General features: G+C 35.5%; 5 protein-coding genes across 5 annotated transcripts; 2 read left to right on the top strand and 3 right to left on the bottom strand. All coding sequences in view use genetic code 12, as the record gives it.

Moving 5' to 3' along the window:
• Window positions 1-252: 252 nt before the first annotated feature.
• SPAPADRAFT_61066 (E2 ubiquitin-conjugating protein) lies at window positions 253-1,142 on the bottom strand (the record flags this gene model as incomplete). The annotated part of the gene is made up of 1 exon (XM_007375165.1): window positions 253-1,142. One exon carries the CDS (start codon window positions 1,122-1,124, stop codon window positions 666-668), a length of 459 nt encoding a protein of 152 aa, XP_007375227.1.
• A 137-nt stretch (window positions 1,143-1,279) lies between these two features.
• Window positions 1,280-3,101, top strand: SPAPADRAFT_61065 (uncharacterized protein; the record flags this gene model as incomplete). The annotated part of the gene is made up of 1 exon (XM_007375164.1): window positions 1,280-3,101. The coding sequence occupies one exon, from the start codon at window positions 1,350-1,352 to the stop codon at window positions 1,725-1,727; it is 378 nt and encodes a 125-aa protein (XP_007375226.1).
• Window positions 3,102-6,700: 3,599 nt separating this feature from the next.
• Window positions 6,701-8,352, top strand: AGA1 (Aga1p; the record flags this gene model as incomplete). Its single annotated transcript, XM_007375163.1, has 2 exons — window positions 6,701-6,792; window positions 6,853-8,352. The coding sequence occupies 2 exons, from the start codon at window positions 6,779-6,781 to the stop codon at window positions 8,084-8,086; spliced, it is 1,248 nt and encodes a 415-aa protein (XP_007375225.1).
• A 1,755-nt stretch (window positions 8,353-10,107) lies between these two features.
• On the bottom strand, window positions 10,108-12,351 carry SPAPADRAFT_138608 (uncharacterized protein; the record flags this gene model as incomplete). The annotated part of the gene is made up of 1 exon (XM_007375162.1): window positions 10,108-12,351. The coding sequence occupies one exon, from the start codon at window positions 12,349-12,351 to the stop codon at window positions 10,108-10,110; it is 2,244 nt and encodes a 747-aa protein (XP_007375224.1).
• Window positions 12,352-12,890: 539 nt separating this feature from the next.
• SPAPADRAFT_61062 (uncharacterized protein) lies at window positions 12,891-13,757 on the bottom strand (the record flags this gene model as incomplete). Its single annotated transcript, XM_007375161.1, has 1 exon — window positions 12,891-13,757. A coding segment is annotated over one exon (867 nt), but the record flags the coding sequence as incomplete, so codon positions are not given.
• Window positions 13,758-14,608: the final 851 nt, after the last annotated feature.

Raw genomic sequence — 14,608 nt, 5'->3', positions numbered from 1 at the left:
TAAAGTCGCGTTTCACCGTTTTCGTTGAATAGAAAAACCTTAAATTTGATTCAGATCAGGATGACAAATTAATTAAAACGCGGTATTAAATTTACATGACACAGTAGAAAAAAAAAGGAAAAAAAAAAATTACACTTATATACATATTTAATTTATCTTACGGCCGAGCCTAAAAATAGCGCAAAATTAAATTCTAATCCGATCTCTCCAGATTTACAAAGGCAAGTATGTGCTTGAAAAATCCGCCCGCTTATCTAGATTATTGCATTGTAACTATATAACTCAGATATACGCTTCCTAAATATGCGAATTCATTAGTCATTGAGATTCTTATGCAATATAAAATACTTTCTATGAATCTAGTTAACTTTCATTGTACAAATTCTATTCCCTATATATTCTGAATAAAAACAGAGTTTTGATCTGTCAAAAACCAACAGATTACAAACCATACAGAAGATATCTTTAACCATGCCAATCTACTACCAGAGTCTATCACCTACGCATTTTCTCAAATCAATTAGAATGCTATCCATTACTATCATTAAAGCAACACTTTTCTACTTCCCCCCAGTCTCCAATATAAAATTTGAAGTCATTCTTCAACTTTTTATTGGTTGCAGAATCTATTCATCAACAATAGGAAAATTACCTTAGTGTAAGGTCTAATCTTTCTTGGTAGCATACTTTAATGTCCATTCCTTTGCAATTTCAATAGCTCTCTTTTCGTCCTTCTTCCAATCATCGGCAACATCATTAGCTAAAGGATCGTCAGGATTAGGTGCTCCCAACAACGCTTGAATACTTAACAAGATTGTTCTAATTTGTAACGCAGGTGACCAATTATCCTTCAACACATCCAAACAAATTCTACCTAATTTATCAATATTGGGATGATAAATCTTGGTCAAAAATCGAACTTTTGGTGCACACATAGGATAATCATCTGGTAAATACAATTCCAAATTGAATACTCCATCAGCATATGGGGAATGATTTGGACCATCAATGGTTACTTCAAAGTATCTGAGGTTATCTTCAGAAGGAATAGCAGTAATTCCTGGAACAGGGTCACTTACGAGACGCTCTGTTTCTTTAATGATTCTCTTTGGAAGTGCAGCCATGTTTAAATGGGTAGACGTAAAAACTTGCTATGTGTATTTCCTTGTCAAACTAGCGTTTGCTTTTTCGCCCTCACTTTCATACAGAAGAAAGGTCGTGCGAGGGCCAACCTCTACCAATTATTTTTCAATCAATACGCTACCAGCGAAGAAAAGCAGCACGATGGGGAGTTTATCGAAGCAAGGTTACACGATAACCTATCCTAATCAGATCAAATAAATCCAGGCATGGTAGCATCTCCACCACCACAATCGTTTGGATCCAAACTCTTTGGGGTAGTACTTTCTTTAGCAGTAGGCTGCTTTGTCATATCCAAGTGGGGACCAGATGAAGACTATTTTGTAAAAATACCTTATACTCCAGAAGAAATTGAACAACGAAAGAAAGAGGGTAAAGGATTTAGTATCAAACTAGTGGATAAAGGTACAACACCTTACCCACGTAAATCTGAAATAAAATCTGAAGCACAAAAACTTGCATTGGAAGCTTGGAGCAACAAAGTTGGTAGAATTCAAGAAGAAATGTCAATACTTTATAAAAAGAGACAGAAAGAGCTTAGAAGGAGAGCTGTTGATAAGTTGATCGAACAACATAGGAAAGATTAATACTTGTATATAGAATTTTTATTTTTTCAATTTAATAAAGCTTGGATGGGAATAGACAGTTGAAAAAAAAACAAATGTAGCAAGAAGTAAGGTCCAATATTAGTTCCTAGTGCTTATACATGAACTTCAAGCTGAAAACTCTCTAAAACTTCTATCCAACATAGAAAACTTCTGAAATCAATTAGTTATCTTAATACTATGAGGGACAAAACTGAAAGTGACGGCAACTGAGACTGGGAAACTGAAGGGTAAAGGGGTACTTGTGGATACAAACGTCCTAAAAACTGTAGATCGATACAAATCAACGTAGCAATTTACATATATATATATATTTCTCTGCTTCTGTCAAAGGTATAGTCGAAATCAACCATATGCGTTTACCCAAGCTGCTTTGTTTATTATCCTTCAATATGAGCATCCTCCCAATCTCTATTATTGACTCAGAAAAGTGGTACTTCATCCACATCATTTAAATAAGGTTGATTTAATAACAGGCAACTATTCCTGACATTGTAATATTACTTTATACACTAGAAACTTCTGTGGTTGTAAAAAAAAACATTTCGTGGTAACTACTTCTGTTAGAGCTTGTTTTAGGAATGAAAATGTAGACAAGACTAAACGAGTTCCATAGCTTTTGATATTCGGAGTAGATTCAAGGTTTTCCCATTTGTTGCAATAGTGAGTTCTAAAGAATGATCACCGTCATTTAATTTCAAGTATAGATATTAACACTGATTTCTAAAGAATTCAAATGTACTCCTCTGCCTTAACATTTCAAAACCACCCGAGCCAAGATTATTCATCTGGGGATATCACAATACCCTAATTTACCTGCAACTTCACTCCTTGATTTTAACCTTTGACCACCTCAGTTCCATGGAAATGCAACCTCCAAACCAATACCGCGGATTAAATTTTTTGTGTATACTAGTGCCATACACTATTTCACCGTCTACTCCGATCATGTGAAATATTGTTTAACAATAGTGACCCCCACTGTATTGTCCAATTTATTTCGCCATTATATTAACAAAGGAAGATTGCTAGTGCCGATTGCCTCAAGATTTCCTTATTAAGCTTCAATAGACTAATTAGGCAAGCCTCGGTCATGTCTAAATATTTTTCGATTTGTGTCAATTCTCTCTAAAATTCTCCTCAACGAATAATCCGCCAGAAAGAAATAAGGTCCTTGTTCTCACAAAACAATAAATCCATGACAATATGACTTCCCCATCAGGTTAACTCCACGAACAATCACTGCATATTATAGCCTCAGGGCAACCTCCATCCGCCCACAAAAAAAATATTAATACCTTTGTCTTTCGAGGTACAATGAATATTTTATAATCGCGGAAATATGATCAATTTCCGTTCTTGGCGAGTGGATTATATTCGACAATAATCAATTCCACTGGTTAGATAATAACAACATGACGAGTGTTCCAAATAGCTTACATTGAGGTATTGAACCTCCTTCTATATATACAAAAAAAAACCTGTTCTCAGATTACCACAACTTTTGCCAACACTTTGCCTGCCATTGTTTGGTGTTGGAGTTGAATCTTCTATCATAAATGCACGGCGATTTCTAGATTGCTACTTTCTGAATTTGTGATATATTTTTTAGGTGTAGTCCGCGTACGTCCCCGAAAAGCCCATCTACTATATTTTTTGAGACTGAATAACAAAACGATCTTACGTAAACCCAATCACATGAAAATTTCACCGAACAATGGGTACGGACGATATTGTGGGGTATTATAGTCAACTAAATCTCAATTGCTCGTTTACTGCTGATTGTATTGAGAAAGTAAACAGTCAGCATTACTAATTTATGCCCCTTTTTCATTAAATTGCCATTGATCAAAAGGTAAATAGTAAACAGAGAGAAAAATTCCTATTTCTCTAGTATTGTATAACAATCAATTGCACAATTGACTTGTTCCTCTGAGTCCTTTGCTTATTCGTCTCTATAGATATCTCTAAGTTTCGGCAAATAACTTCACTTAAACCATGACAATTGAAGTCTATCAAATAGACTTTACCTTACGAATATGTAACTCGGTTATTTGCTAAAGGATATGGTGCATATACGCGGAACTTCCAAAAGGCACCCAAATATGTAAGTATAGGCGATAATAATTTCGGTTTATTCAAGTGGGGCAGAAGGGTAGGAGATAGTTTGACAATGACGGAGAGCCCTATTATAAAATCTTTGGTGGGGTTTTCCAGGTGGAATTAAAGTGGACAATGAAAAATAAAGGACAAATGGATTAAGTGGTGGAACTCAGGTTCAAGGCTATATCCTGATGGTACCAGGTTTACACATGTTGTTAACAGAAAAAAATGATATATTTGTACACACCCTTTGCGTTAGTTACTCTGGCATATCAGAGTTGTAAAGGAAGGTGGTTATGATTCACTACAAGGTTTGTAGCCAGCTCCAGCAAAAATTAAATTACGAACTTCTTGACACAAGAAAAAATATTTTTTTGGTACAACCGAAAAGCTTTTCGCAGCAACCTATACGAGAGTTCAATGTAACCAATTCATATACCCAAACGTAGAGTAAGTGTGTTTCGAAATGCTTGTTGTAACTAGATACAGTATATATTATACCAATCTGGGAAAAAGATGTTGTTTCCAATGCGGTATGCTGTACATATATGTAAGATTAATAGTTTCAACGGCGGTCAGATTCTGACGTAAAACACAACTAAAACATTGACTTAAACTTCTTGTCTTATCTCCAAGGGGTTTTCTAAGTTACCATTACAACCTCAAAAATTTACCAGTACGAATCAAATTAGTTAGTCTCATGACTAAGGGAAGTGACACAAATTTTTTGGTTTGAAACATTCATTGTCTACAAAGTTTCATCTATTTACATACTAAGTCAATTTAGAATAGACTCCCATCACACCACGATGTACAATAGCAATTAAGGATTCATGCAAGCAATTAAGGGAAACAATTACATCACTTTGTCTGATTTACTATTCCTCGTCTTCCGTTTAATATCCGTATGTTTGGCATATCGAGGATATTATATTTTTTTTACAAACTTTTTAGTGTGGTAAGTACTTTGTTGAAACCTATTGTTCACAACCTTCTATACCCAAATAGGAAAATCAACATTACAAACCAAACAGTGGGTTTGACACAAGGAACAACACCTGTATACCAAACAGCTGAATAATTCACCAACGCAATCTCATCCATCCACTTTTTGATTGCGCAAATTAAAACAAAAAAAAACATCATCTGATTTGCAATGGGCTAGTTAAACCATAGCGGACTTCATATTGCTTCTCCGAGGTATTTCCAAGAAAAAAAAATAGTCGCTAATTAGAACCCCAATATTACTGATTTCCCCATATTACTACAGAAAATAACACTTTTTCAACTAAAATGAAACACTATTGTCTGTATTTTGTGTTTAATGCCCCTCATCAACGGTATTGTTCTATTTTTTTTTGAATATTTTTTCAGGGTTATTTTTTTCGCAACAGGTCCAAGCACAACTAAACAATGAGATGGTCTTTTCTACTCCACTTTAGAGGTTGTCAGAGAGGGGCATTTTAATAAAGTCCGATCTTACGTAAAAATCATGTGAAAGCACAAAGTATTAGTAATTTATTCGTTACACAAAAACTATGTCCCATAAATTCCCCTCGATCTCTGTACTATCTTGCCCCTACGCAAAGTACCTGGACGTCAGGCTGATGCATGTCGGTTATCATGTTATACTCAATACTTTGACTAGGCCACATAGTTAGAGCCACATATTCTAAACTTTAATTTGTTATCACGCTACATGGTTGGGGTTATTCAAAAACCTTAAAAGAAGAGTGATAGTATGATCTTTCCGGATCCTTACGTCGGTCAACTATTGCAAAAAAAAAAAGACGAGAAATTTTACTTTTACTCCTCTTGACAATCCGCATCCCCGGGTAGTAATTTCGAGCTGGGGTAATCTATTGTTTAAATGTTTATAACTTTCCTATCCAAGTTATTGATTGTGTGTGGGCGGCCCATCTCTACTTGTTCTCGGTAGCCAATATAAGCGTTGAATGCCGAATCATGCATTTAATTTATTTCATCTAACAATAACGCAAAAATAAAATTTAATAATAAAATTTAAAAAATATAGCTACATCAACCTCTTGTTTTTGGGGGAAATTATTAACCTACATTGTCGTTTGGATTTTGTAGACAGTTTCTCCTGCCTAATTAGGACCTTATCCAATTAATTAAACTATTATTACTTCTAATAAGGAATCTTAAACCTATTGTTTATTTTTGAATTTTGCTGCATTTGCATAGAGCTTATTAACTCAGATTGCTCGATTTGGTAATTCAGATCTAAGGGTGTATTTCATGAGCTGGGGTAATTGATTGTTAAATTGTTCATATTGGCCCTACTCAAATCATTGATTGTACTTGATTGCTGAATTAGTTAAATTATGTTACTTTATTCAGGGTTGTGAATGCAAATGTTGAATGCCGAAATATGCATTTAATTTATCACCTCTAAGAACAAATAGTAATGCAAATTATTTCTGTGTTTCAAAACATGTGTAGTAACTTCGCTAATTTGGTTCCATAATATGTTGCAGAACCAGTAGGCGGTTCGATCCGTATTACCCTAGTTCTGTAACGGAGTCGATAAAAGTCCCCTCCTGCCTATTTAGGACCCTTTGCGTATTTTTAATTTATTTTTTAGTCATAGTGTGGAACCTTAATTTTTTTTTTATTTTTTATTTATTTTTTTTTTCTTTTTATTTTTTGCTGCAGTGCATTTATCAGAAAATAAAAATAAATTAGCTAAAAAATAAATGTAACTCCAAGTATAGATTCAATTATCGAAATTGGGGTTTTCAAATCTGTGTCACCACTTATGCCTCTTTTCGATAAGTATATAACCTGGCGACTATTCCCTTCCAAAATAAGATTCTGTTATTGCTTTCATACTGTGACTATTTCGAACAACATTTTCCTTTTATACTTAAAAGGGTCTATAATACCACTAATACTATAACGTTATAATGAATACCAAGAAGTATGTACTAGCATAAAGACTCATACATTTCTAGAATCATATACTAACATATATTTATAGTACCATTTTACCACCTGCTAACGGTAAAAAATTATGGAGAGTCAAGAGAGCTTCTCTGAACGAAGATGGTGATGAAGCTTCTCAAACATCAATGGAATGCTTGAAGAGTTCATTGAAAATTTCTGCTGCTGCCGCTGCTGCTACTGCTATAAATGGAAAACCTTCGGGCAGAAGACCTTCTTTGAAGAGACCAAAGAATATTCCAGGAAAACCAAAGAATTTTGTCTTTGTTGATTTATCACCAGTTAAATCTGAAGAACAAGAAAATGATGCTAATATCCAACCAGCAATTGGGCAACATGGTAACCTGCCAGTGCAACAATTACCTTCTCCACAAGCTTCTGATAGAGATTCTCAGGTATTTGATCATCCTATTCAACTGGATGACTCATTCTGTTTATCCTCAGTTGACTCTGGTTCACCTACCTTTTCATCTAATGACTCCATGCTGGATATCACCTCACCTGAATTATCTCAAACTAATACCCTAGGATTGGGTATAAATGGTATAGATTACCTCCCACCTGACTTGACTCCAAATTCTGAATCATTCCCAACCCATATCTTGTCACAGCAATTATACGGATACCAAAAGGCAATGATTCAACAACATTATCAAATTCAACTCTTACAACAACAATTACAAGAACAACAAAGAAAGCAAATACAATTACAAAATCAACAATTACAACAAGAATTGGCTAGATTGGCAATGTTGTCACCATTCCCACAATTTCAACCACAAATGCCATACCCTGTTGCTACCCCAGTAACTACTCCTCGTGAAACTACCAAAGTAAACAAGAAAAGAGCAGAAAAGAGAAAGAGTTTAGATCAATTCAAATCATACAGTGGTCCAAAACTGGTAAGATCTGCTTCTGATGGTTGTATCAAAAAGGTTAGACATAATAGAAGTAGCAGTGATTATAGACCAGCAAGTATTGGCACAATTACTCCACCAACTTCTGCTGGTTTCACTGACACTCCTATGGCTGTAACTGATTCTATGATCAACGTTTCTACATTTACTGCTGACAACATCGACCCATTCTTGATGGCTGATTCTGGTCTTGACACAACCTTCAGTTTCCCTGCAGCAACTTCATTCGCTGATATGGTTGAAAATTTTGATACCAAAGACATTAGTGCTGCTTTGTTAGAGGAATGTGGAGCTGATCCATTATTTGGTGAAAGACCAGAAGCTACAGATTACCGCCAATTTGTATCAATGTAAAAGAAGTACCTGACTGTTGCTTGCTTTTTTTTTAAAAGGTTATTTCCTTGTATTATACGGTTACATTCAGGATTTTGGTTTTTTTTTCTTTTGAGAAAACCATAATTCCTTATAGATTATTTTTGGTCAAAGATTGGATTACACTTCACCTTTTTCCGTTTCAATTCTCGAATTTCAATTGTTCATTTCTATTTATTTACATAGGGGTTTATTATGGTATTTTTTTTGTTTCTTGTATATTAACTAAACAATTTGAATAAATTTACAATATAAAAAAAAAAGTTATAGTACAAAAATTTCACAACCAAATTATTATTTAGTCTCAGCTTGGAACTGGCAGGCCCACACGAGACATGCAAGTCGTAAATATCCTTACCGTGTTTATCCCTAAAGCCCAATTGGGTATTATTGTCCTCCCTTATTAGTCTCTTGGTGTTATCAATTAGGACAATCACGGGTTGCAGCAACTACTTGAATAGGAAATTTTTGATTAGATTTTTGCTCACACATTCACAGACGTTACACAAACCTACCCCAACTTAGTTTTTACTTCTATCCGAGACACCGTTCAACGGTTAACACCTCGGATGATTATATCCATTATCTATGTTTCTTTTTTTATGTTATTGTGAATACAAGTACTACACACAATTGATTCAATTTTAAGCAACCATATTTTCTAAAAAGAATTTACCCCACATCTAGCTTAATCTTGCAGGATTTCAAATATAATAATTGCTCTAATGATTCTAAAGTGTGTTAGTTTCTCACTAGGATTGCATTCAATTTTATTTTTAAATATGGAACCTAAAGAATCGAATTTAGGACGACCCGCATGAACTCTCCGACCATGGAACCCCACACCTGCACATAATTTGGGCGAGATCATACATTTCCAGATGCACAATCGCCAACATAAAAGTTAAAAATAAACCTTCAATAAAAAAAAAAAAACCTTCCTGTAACATCCTAATAATATACTACAAAAGTCAAGTCGTAAAATAAGATTTGCGAGGAATGCCTCCGAAAAAAAAGGTCACACCATGTTGTAGCACGGAGGAATAATATGAATATTTCTTCTTTCACCCCAGTGCTGGTCCAGAGCTATATGTGAAAACAATATGTATCAACGTCAAAAAAAAAGACATTTGAAATCATTCATTATGCAAATCAAGATCTAGTGATTGGTTACATCCTCCTATGGAAACCACATGTCCCTAAAGGTCGGGGACTCTCTTTTGGGGTAATTTTTCCTGCTTCTCTTCTTATTCAAGGTCCCTTTTTAGTCCATACGGCTCCATTTTATGGTAATCCAAGAAATAGTTGCTACAAAAAAAAAAAACTAGGGAGTTCATGCATGTTTCTTAAAATGCTTGGTTGAATGTGTGCCAAGGTTGTGCCATGGAATTATCAACACTTAGAGGCTAGTTATAACTATAATGTTGTCAAGAGTACTGTTAATTAGCAACCAGGAACACGATCTTGAGGCCAAAATAGAGTGAGCAAAATATATCGCAAAACAATGCAAGTTCGGTAAATATTAAAAAAAAAACGTTGTCGCTCGATCTGGTTTGACGATATAATTTCCATCATCGTACCCCGCATCGTATGTGGGATTAAGAAAAAACTGGCAATTTTCTCCAACCTTGCTGTTTTATGCAGGTACGCTAATTATGTACATCATCGATCAGGAGCTCAAAACCAGCCTTTGCTGCAAGTTGAAGTAATGATAGAAAAGATGCAAAATCTCACACTGTCACGCTTCGGGAGCGACGGGGAGATAGTAGACAGGTCAATTCTTCAATACTGTCTTTGAACATGGATAGTTCATTGAAATCAACCAATCAAAAGCGAGCAAAACTTGTTAGAATTACAATAAATAATGATCTGTATTAAATTACTAGAATATTTGCTAAATTGCCCTCTTTATATGGGAACTGGATGTTCAAATAGAAGAATAAGATAAGGTTAGAGAAGGTATAGAATGTTCAATATTTTTTTTTGTCCCTTCTTTCCTTCCATTATAATCTATTCAATTGGGTAATTCTAGCATTATGGTTTCTTATCCTATCCTTAAGTGAAATAGATTTACCTTTATTATTCCTGAATTGACTAGCAAACTTGATTTCTTCTTCTAATGGCTCTATTTCTGTATTATTAAACTCTTGTCCCTCCATCGCATCAACTACACTACCCACGTTTTCGTACTTTGGTTGTTGTTTCACTTGCTCCACTTTGTTATTATATTCCTCTTCTGGATCTTCCCTTTCCTTTTCAACATAAGTGACTTTTTCATACGGTTTAAGTGAGGGAATATAATCATTTGCCTCTTGAGGCTCAATAAAGTCATCTTGATCATCACCAACCATGCACTGTATTTTGGCATCAAATGTAAAACTAGTTAATTTACAATAAGTATCAACATCCACTACATCGCTTTCTCTACCTCTCCTCTCGAATTTCTCATAAGTAGCTTGCATAAGAGCACTTTCATAGATTTTTTCACTGACATGATGCCACCATTCTGTATTCAATGGGGACTCAGGAGGCCAAATTTGATCAGGATCATAAATATCTCGTGCACTATATCCAAACTCCCACACTGGTTCAGCTCCATCATTATGGAATGTGGTCTCTAAATTTGTATAATAGGTGAATGAATTGACAACACTAAAACTTAAGCCATCAACGGCATAATATCTCCAACTAGGGTTCATTCCTGCATATGGGCTGATGGATGGACCAATCAAGGCATGATTAATAGCGTTAGTGATTTGTCTAGTATCAGTACCATCGCCGGCATAATGGATCATGAAGGTATCTACTTGAATATTGCCAAAGAAGATAGCGGCAATTACTTTGGGGGAAAATCGTTCAATTATTTGGGCGAATATTTTTGTTGGTAGTGGGAGTGATTGGTGATTGGTGGGTAAATGGGCCAAAATCCACACTCGCTGGTTTTGCTTTTCAGATTGGAGCAATTCATCAACCAAGAACCTCCATATTCCAAATGAATCTAGGGAGAGCATGTCCCAAAATGCATATAAGTTCTTGACATTCCATACATTTGAATTCAATGAGATTATCTTTAGCCCACGAAGAGTAGTCAAGGCAAAGCCAATTTGGGAATATCGAACTTGTTTTGTAGCATCAAAATCAATCCAACCTAATTCCAGCCAAAGATCAGACAAAAAGTCAAATTGCCATTGATAAGAGTTGACATTTTCTGTCAAGTTCTTTTGTGGCAATTGATTGATCGGGAAGATGTCCCGAACCCCGAAGGTAGGTATAACCGGAACGGAGTCAAGATAATGTTTTAATATTCTGTGGCTAATATCTTGTGACTTTAAGACTTTGTGTTTGGTTACAAAACTTCTGTCTGAGTGATCAACGGTGCCGCCTGTGAAAATGGCAAACTCAAATGAAAGGTGATTTTGGTGTAAGTCCCTAATACATTGCATAGTACTATTCAACAACAAAGCTGGTACATCACATGTGTATTCCCCAAACTGACGTGCTGGTGACCAAACTGGTTTTTTTAACTTGGTTATATCTTGATAATTACCTTTGACGAAATGATTCTTGCTATAACTACTGTCATAATATCCACCTTCTAAATTGTCATTAACAACAGGTGGGAAATTGTCATTACTACATCTAGAAGTGCAACATAGACTTTGGGAACAATTGGCTTCGGCAAACATTTTGTAATTCAATTGAAGATTGATATCACTGATATGCAACACATGGAACAAGTCTCCATTCCCTTCAGGAGCAGGATAAATTCTTGGTTTTGGAGGCCACCAATTGGACAAATCAACAATAGGGGTTTCTGGTAAGATATTACAATGCTTATCATGATAATAACAAAAGTAATCACCGTCGGCGCCTGAAGGACTCATTAAACTAGCCATTTTTGTGAAGTCATTTCCTGTGCTTGAATAATTTGCATTTGGATATCCATAATTCATATGACATTGAATTTCATCATGACCAGCTTCAATACACCAAGTTGTGAAGATTTGAGGAACCAAATCTGGGCGAGTAAGGGAAAGGAACTTTGCAACTTGAAGTCTTGTTTTGCAGGTGTCACATGTCTTTAAATCAGAGGCGGCGTCTATGTTGTGTAATTCTTGGATGGCTCTAGTTACTATTTCCTCATCGTCTACTGCTAATTCGGTTGGCGGGTAGTAATTGTTGTGGTTTTCTTCAAGAGCATGAATTGAATGTAATAATAATGATACTAATAACCAAACTAATAACATAGTTAGAACTTGATTGATACAGACTCTAGAAAGTTGTTGCAAAACTTAAAACTCCTATTTATTTTTTTTTTTGTGCCTGTGCAAGATTGCTATCGTATTTCCTACCAAAAAAAGGGAAAACAATAAGACATGTGGGCAGTGCCAAATGAATACAATGACACCAACCAAGTACCAATAGTCACAATCATTGAATATATGAATAATACTATTATAATTATATAGGATATGTAATAAAACAAGCAGTAAGAACAAAAACTAAAACAATTTTAAAGTTGGAAACGGTGCAGGTGAAACTTGAAATTCAAACTGTCAAGTGCAAACAACCAATTTGGTAATCATACAGATTTTTGAAAATAAAAATTAAAATAATACAAGAAAGGTGTATTGTTTGTTGATGTGTTGGAATTTAAGGAGGTGTAGTTTTGTAGACCGGTAAGAGGGGTGATATATGTGTGTGTGTGTGTGTGTGCGCAATGACCAATGAAAATTTCGTGCGTAGCACAAGGAATGTCTGTATTGGATTGAAACAATGTTGTTCCTCAAAGAAGGGCTTCAAGGGACGCAAGTCTGGCAAGAATATGGTCAGAGTTTTCTCTAGACTCAAATTCAGTCTTGAACAATTCGAGAAATTGTCGATTCAAATCACGTTGTCTTATCAAATGATTCTGATTCATTTCACTAACCTTTCGAAGATGATCCTTTGTAAGTCTATCAATCTCTTTCCTAAATGTCTCATTCTCATTGTGAATCAGTTGGTGTAACTCAATTGTTTGTTTCAAGATTAATTCCAACATGTCAAGTCCTTTGGAAAAACTGTCTGAATTATTGGATGTGCTGGAGTCGGTGAGATTGTTCCTAAGATTTTGGATGTGATCAATCACGACATTTTCATTGGAACCCAGTTTTGGTCTGATTGATACTGGGGTGGTGATTGAGGATGACAAGGGGGATTTTGGGAGGTGTTGATTCGAGTGGATAATAGGGGAAGTAGCATCAGCCAATGAGCTGTCAATGATTTGTTGGATGGAGGAGGAAGACATAGACGCAGACGATCCGCCATGCAAGGGACTGGCATTCACGCTATTACTATTGGTGTTTAAATTAAACTTGATCTGCTTAATCTTTTCACTAACCTCGTGTAAATCATACAATGCATCTTCTAACTCTGATAACGAGCTATCAGGGATAACTTTTGCAAAATCGTAATAACTATCACGTTCTATCTCCTCTAAGGTTGAAGGAACAGTATGGTGTTGCTGAATGCCCGAACTCTGGTGATTACGTCTGGTAGTTGCCTTTTTAAGGGCTGCAGCCAATTGACGTTGTAATGTTCTGATTGTAGGTACAATAAAATTGCTATGTTTATTCTCATGGTACCTTATCTCGTAGTACTTTTCTTGAATCACCTCCCATTTTTTGGTCTGACTCCATGCACGGTTACCAATATATTTAAAAGGTTTGATTTGAATTATCAAGTATAAGATCAATTTAATGTCTTGGCTTGATAATTTCGTCCTGTGAGGGTTTTTTATTGGTGGGTTGGTACTAGAAGCAGCTAATGCCTGACTTGCTGTTGTTTCCGGGTTGGGAGGGGGAGTCTCTATTAACCCTCTCGATCTGAACGGACCAGAATCTGTAGTGGGTGAAGTGACTGTGTGAGATTCTACTGACTGGTCACTGGCTGCCTCGGCACTGCCTCTGCCATTACTATTAGTGTTGCTATCACTGAAAACATTTGCGGCAGAGTCCGTTGTTGTTGGTGCGGCTGCGTCTATGTTTGACGGTTGCTTGCCAATTGTTATTGTCTTTAATTTGGGAGACTGTTTAATTGGTCTTTCAGGCAGATTGTCAGTTCCCATTTGGTTGTTATATCTGCTTTTATTTCGTGGTTGAGTTTGTCGTTGTGGGCTACGTAAATTGATTCCAGTTTGTGTACAAAGATTTCCTTACCGTATTGGGCAATCCCCTTTGTGTCTTGTGATTGGATTGGCTGAGTGAATTCAAAGATTTTCAAATTGACGAAGTAATCTGGTTTAAATTACTTTCGTCTGTTGTAAACTCAGTGGGGTCTATTAACCAATATGCGTGTTTTGCCAAAATGATTGAAAAAAAAAAACAATTTGGTGTTACCCTAACTATAAACCACTAGCAAGATATAAAAATTAAAAAACAAAAAAAAAAATAAACAAAATTAAAATCCAGAAAGCAAAAAAAAAGTGCAGGAAAAGAAAGTAAAAATAAAAAAAAAGATTTCCAG

This window comes from Spathaspora passalidarum (genome assembly GCF_000223485.1).
Source record: "Spathaspora passalidarum NRRL Y-27907 unplaced genomic scaffold SPAPAscaffold_4, whole genome shotgun sequence".
Taxonomy (NCBI): domain Eukaryota; kingdom Fungi; phylum Ascomycota; class Pichiomycetes; order Serinales; family Debaryomycetaceae; genus Spathaspora; species Spathaspora passalidarum.
This window is presented reverse-complemented; position numbering and strand designations above follow the sequence as displayed.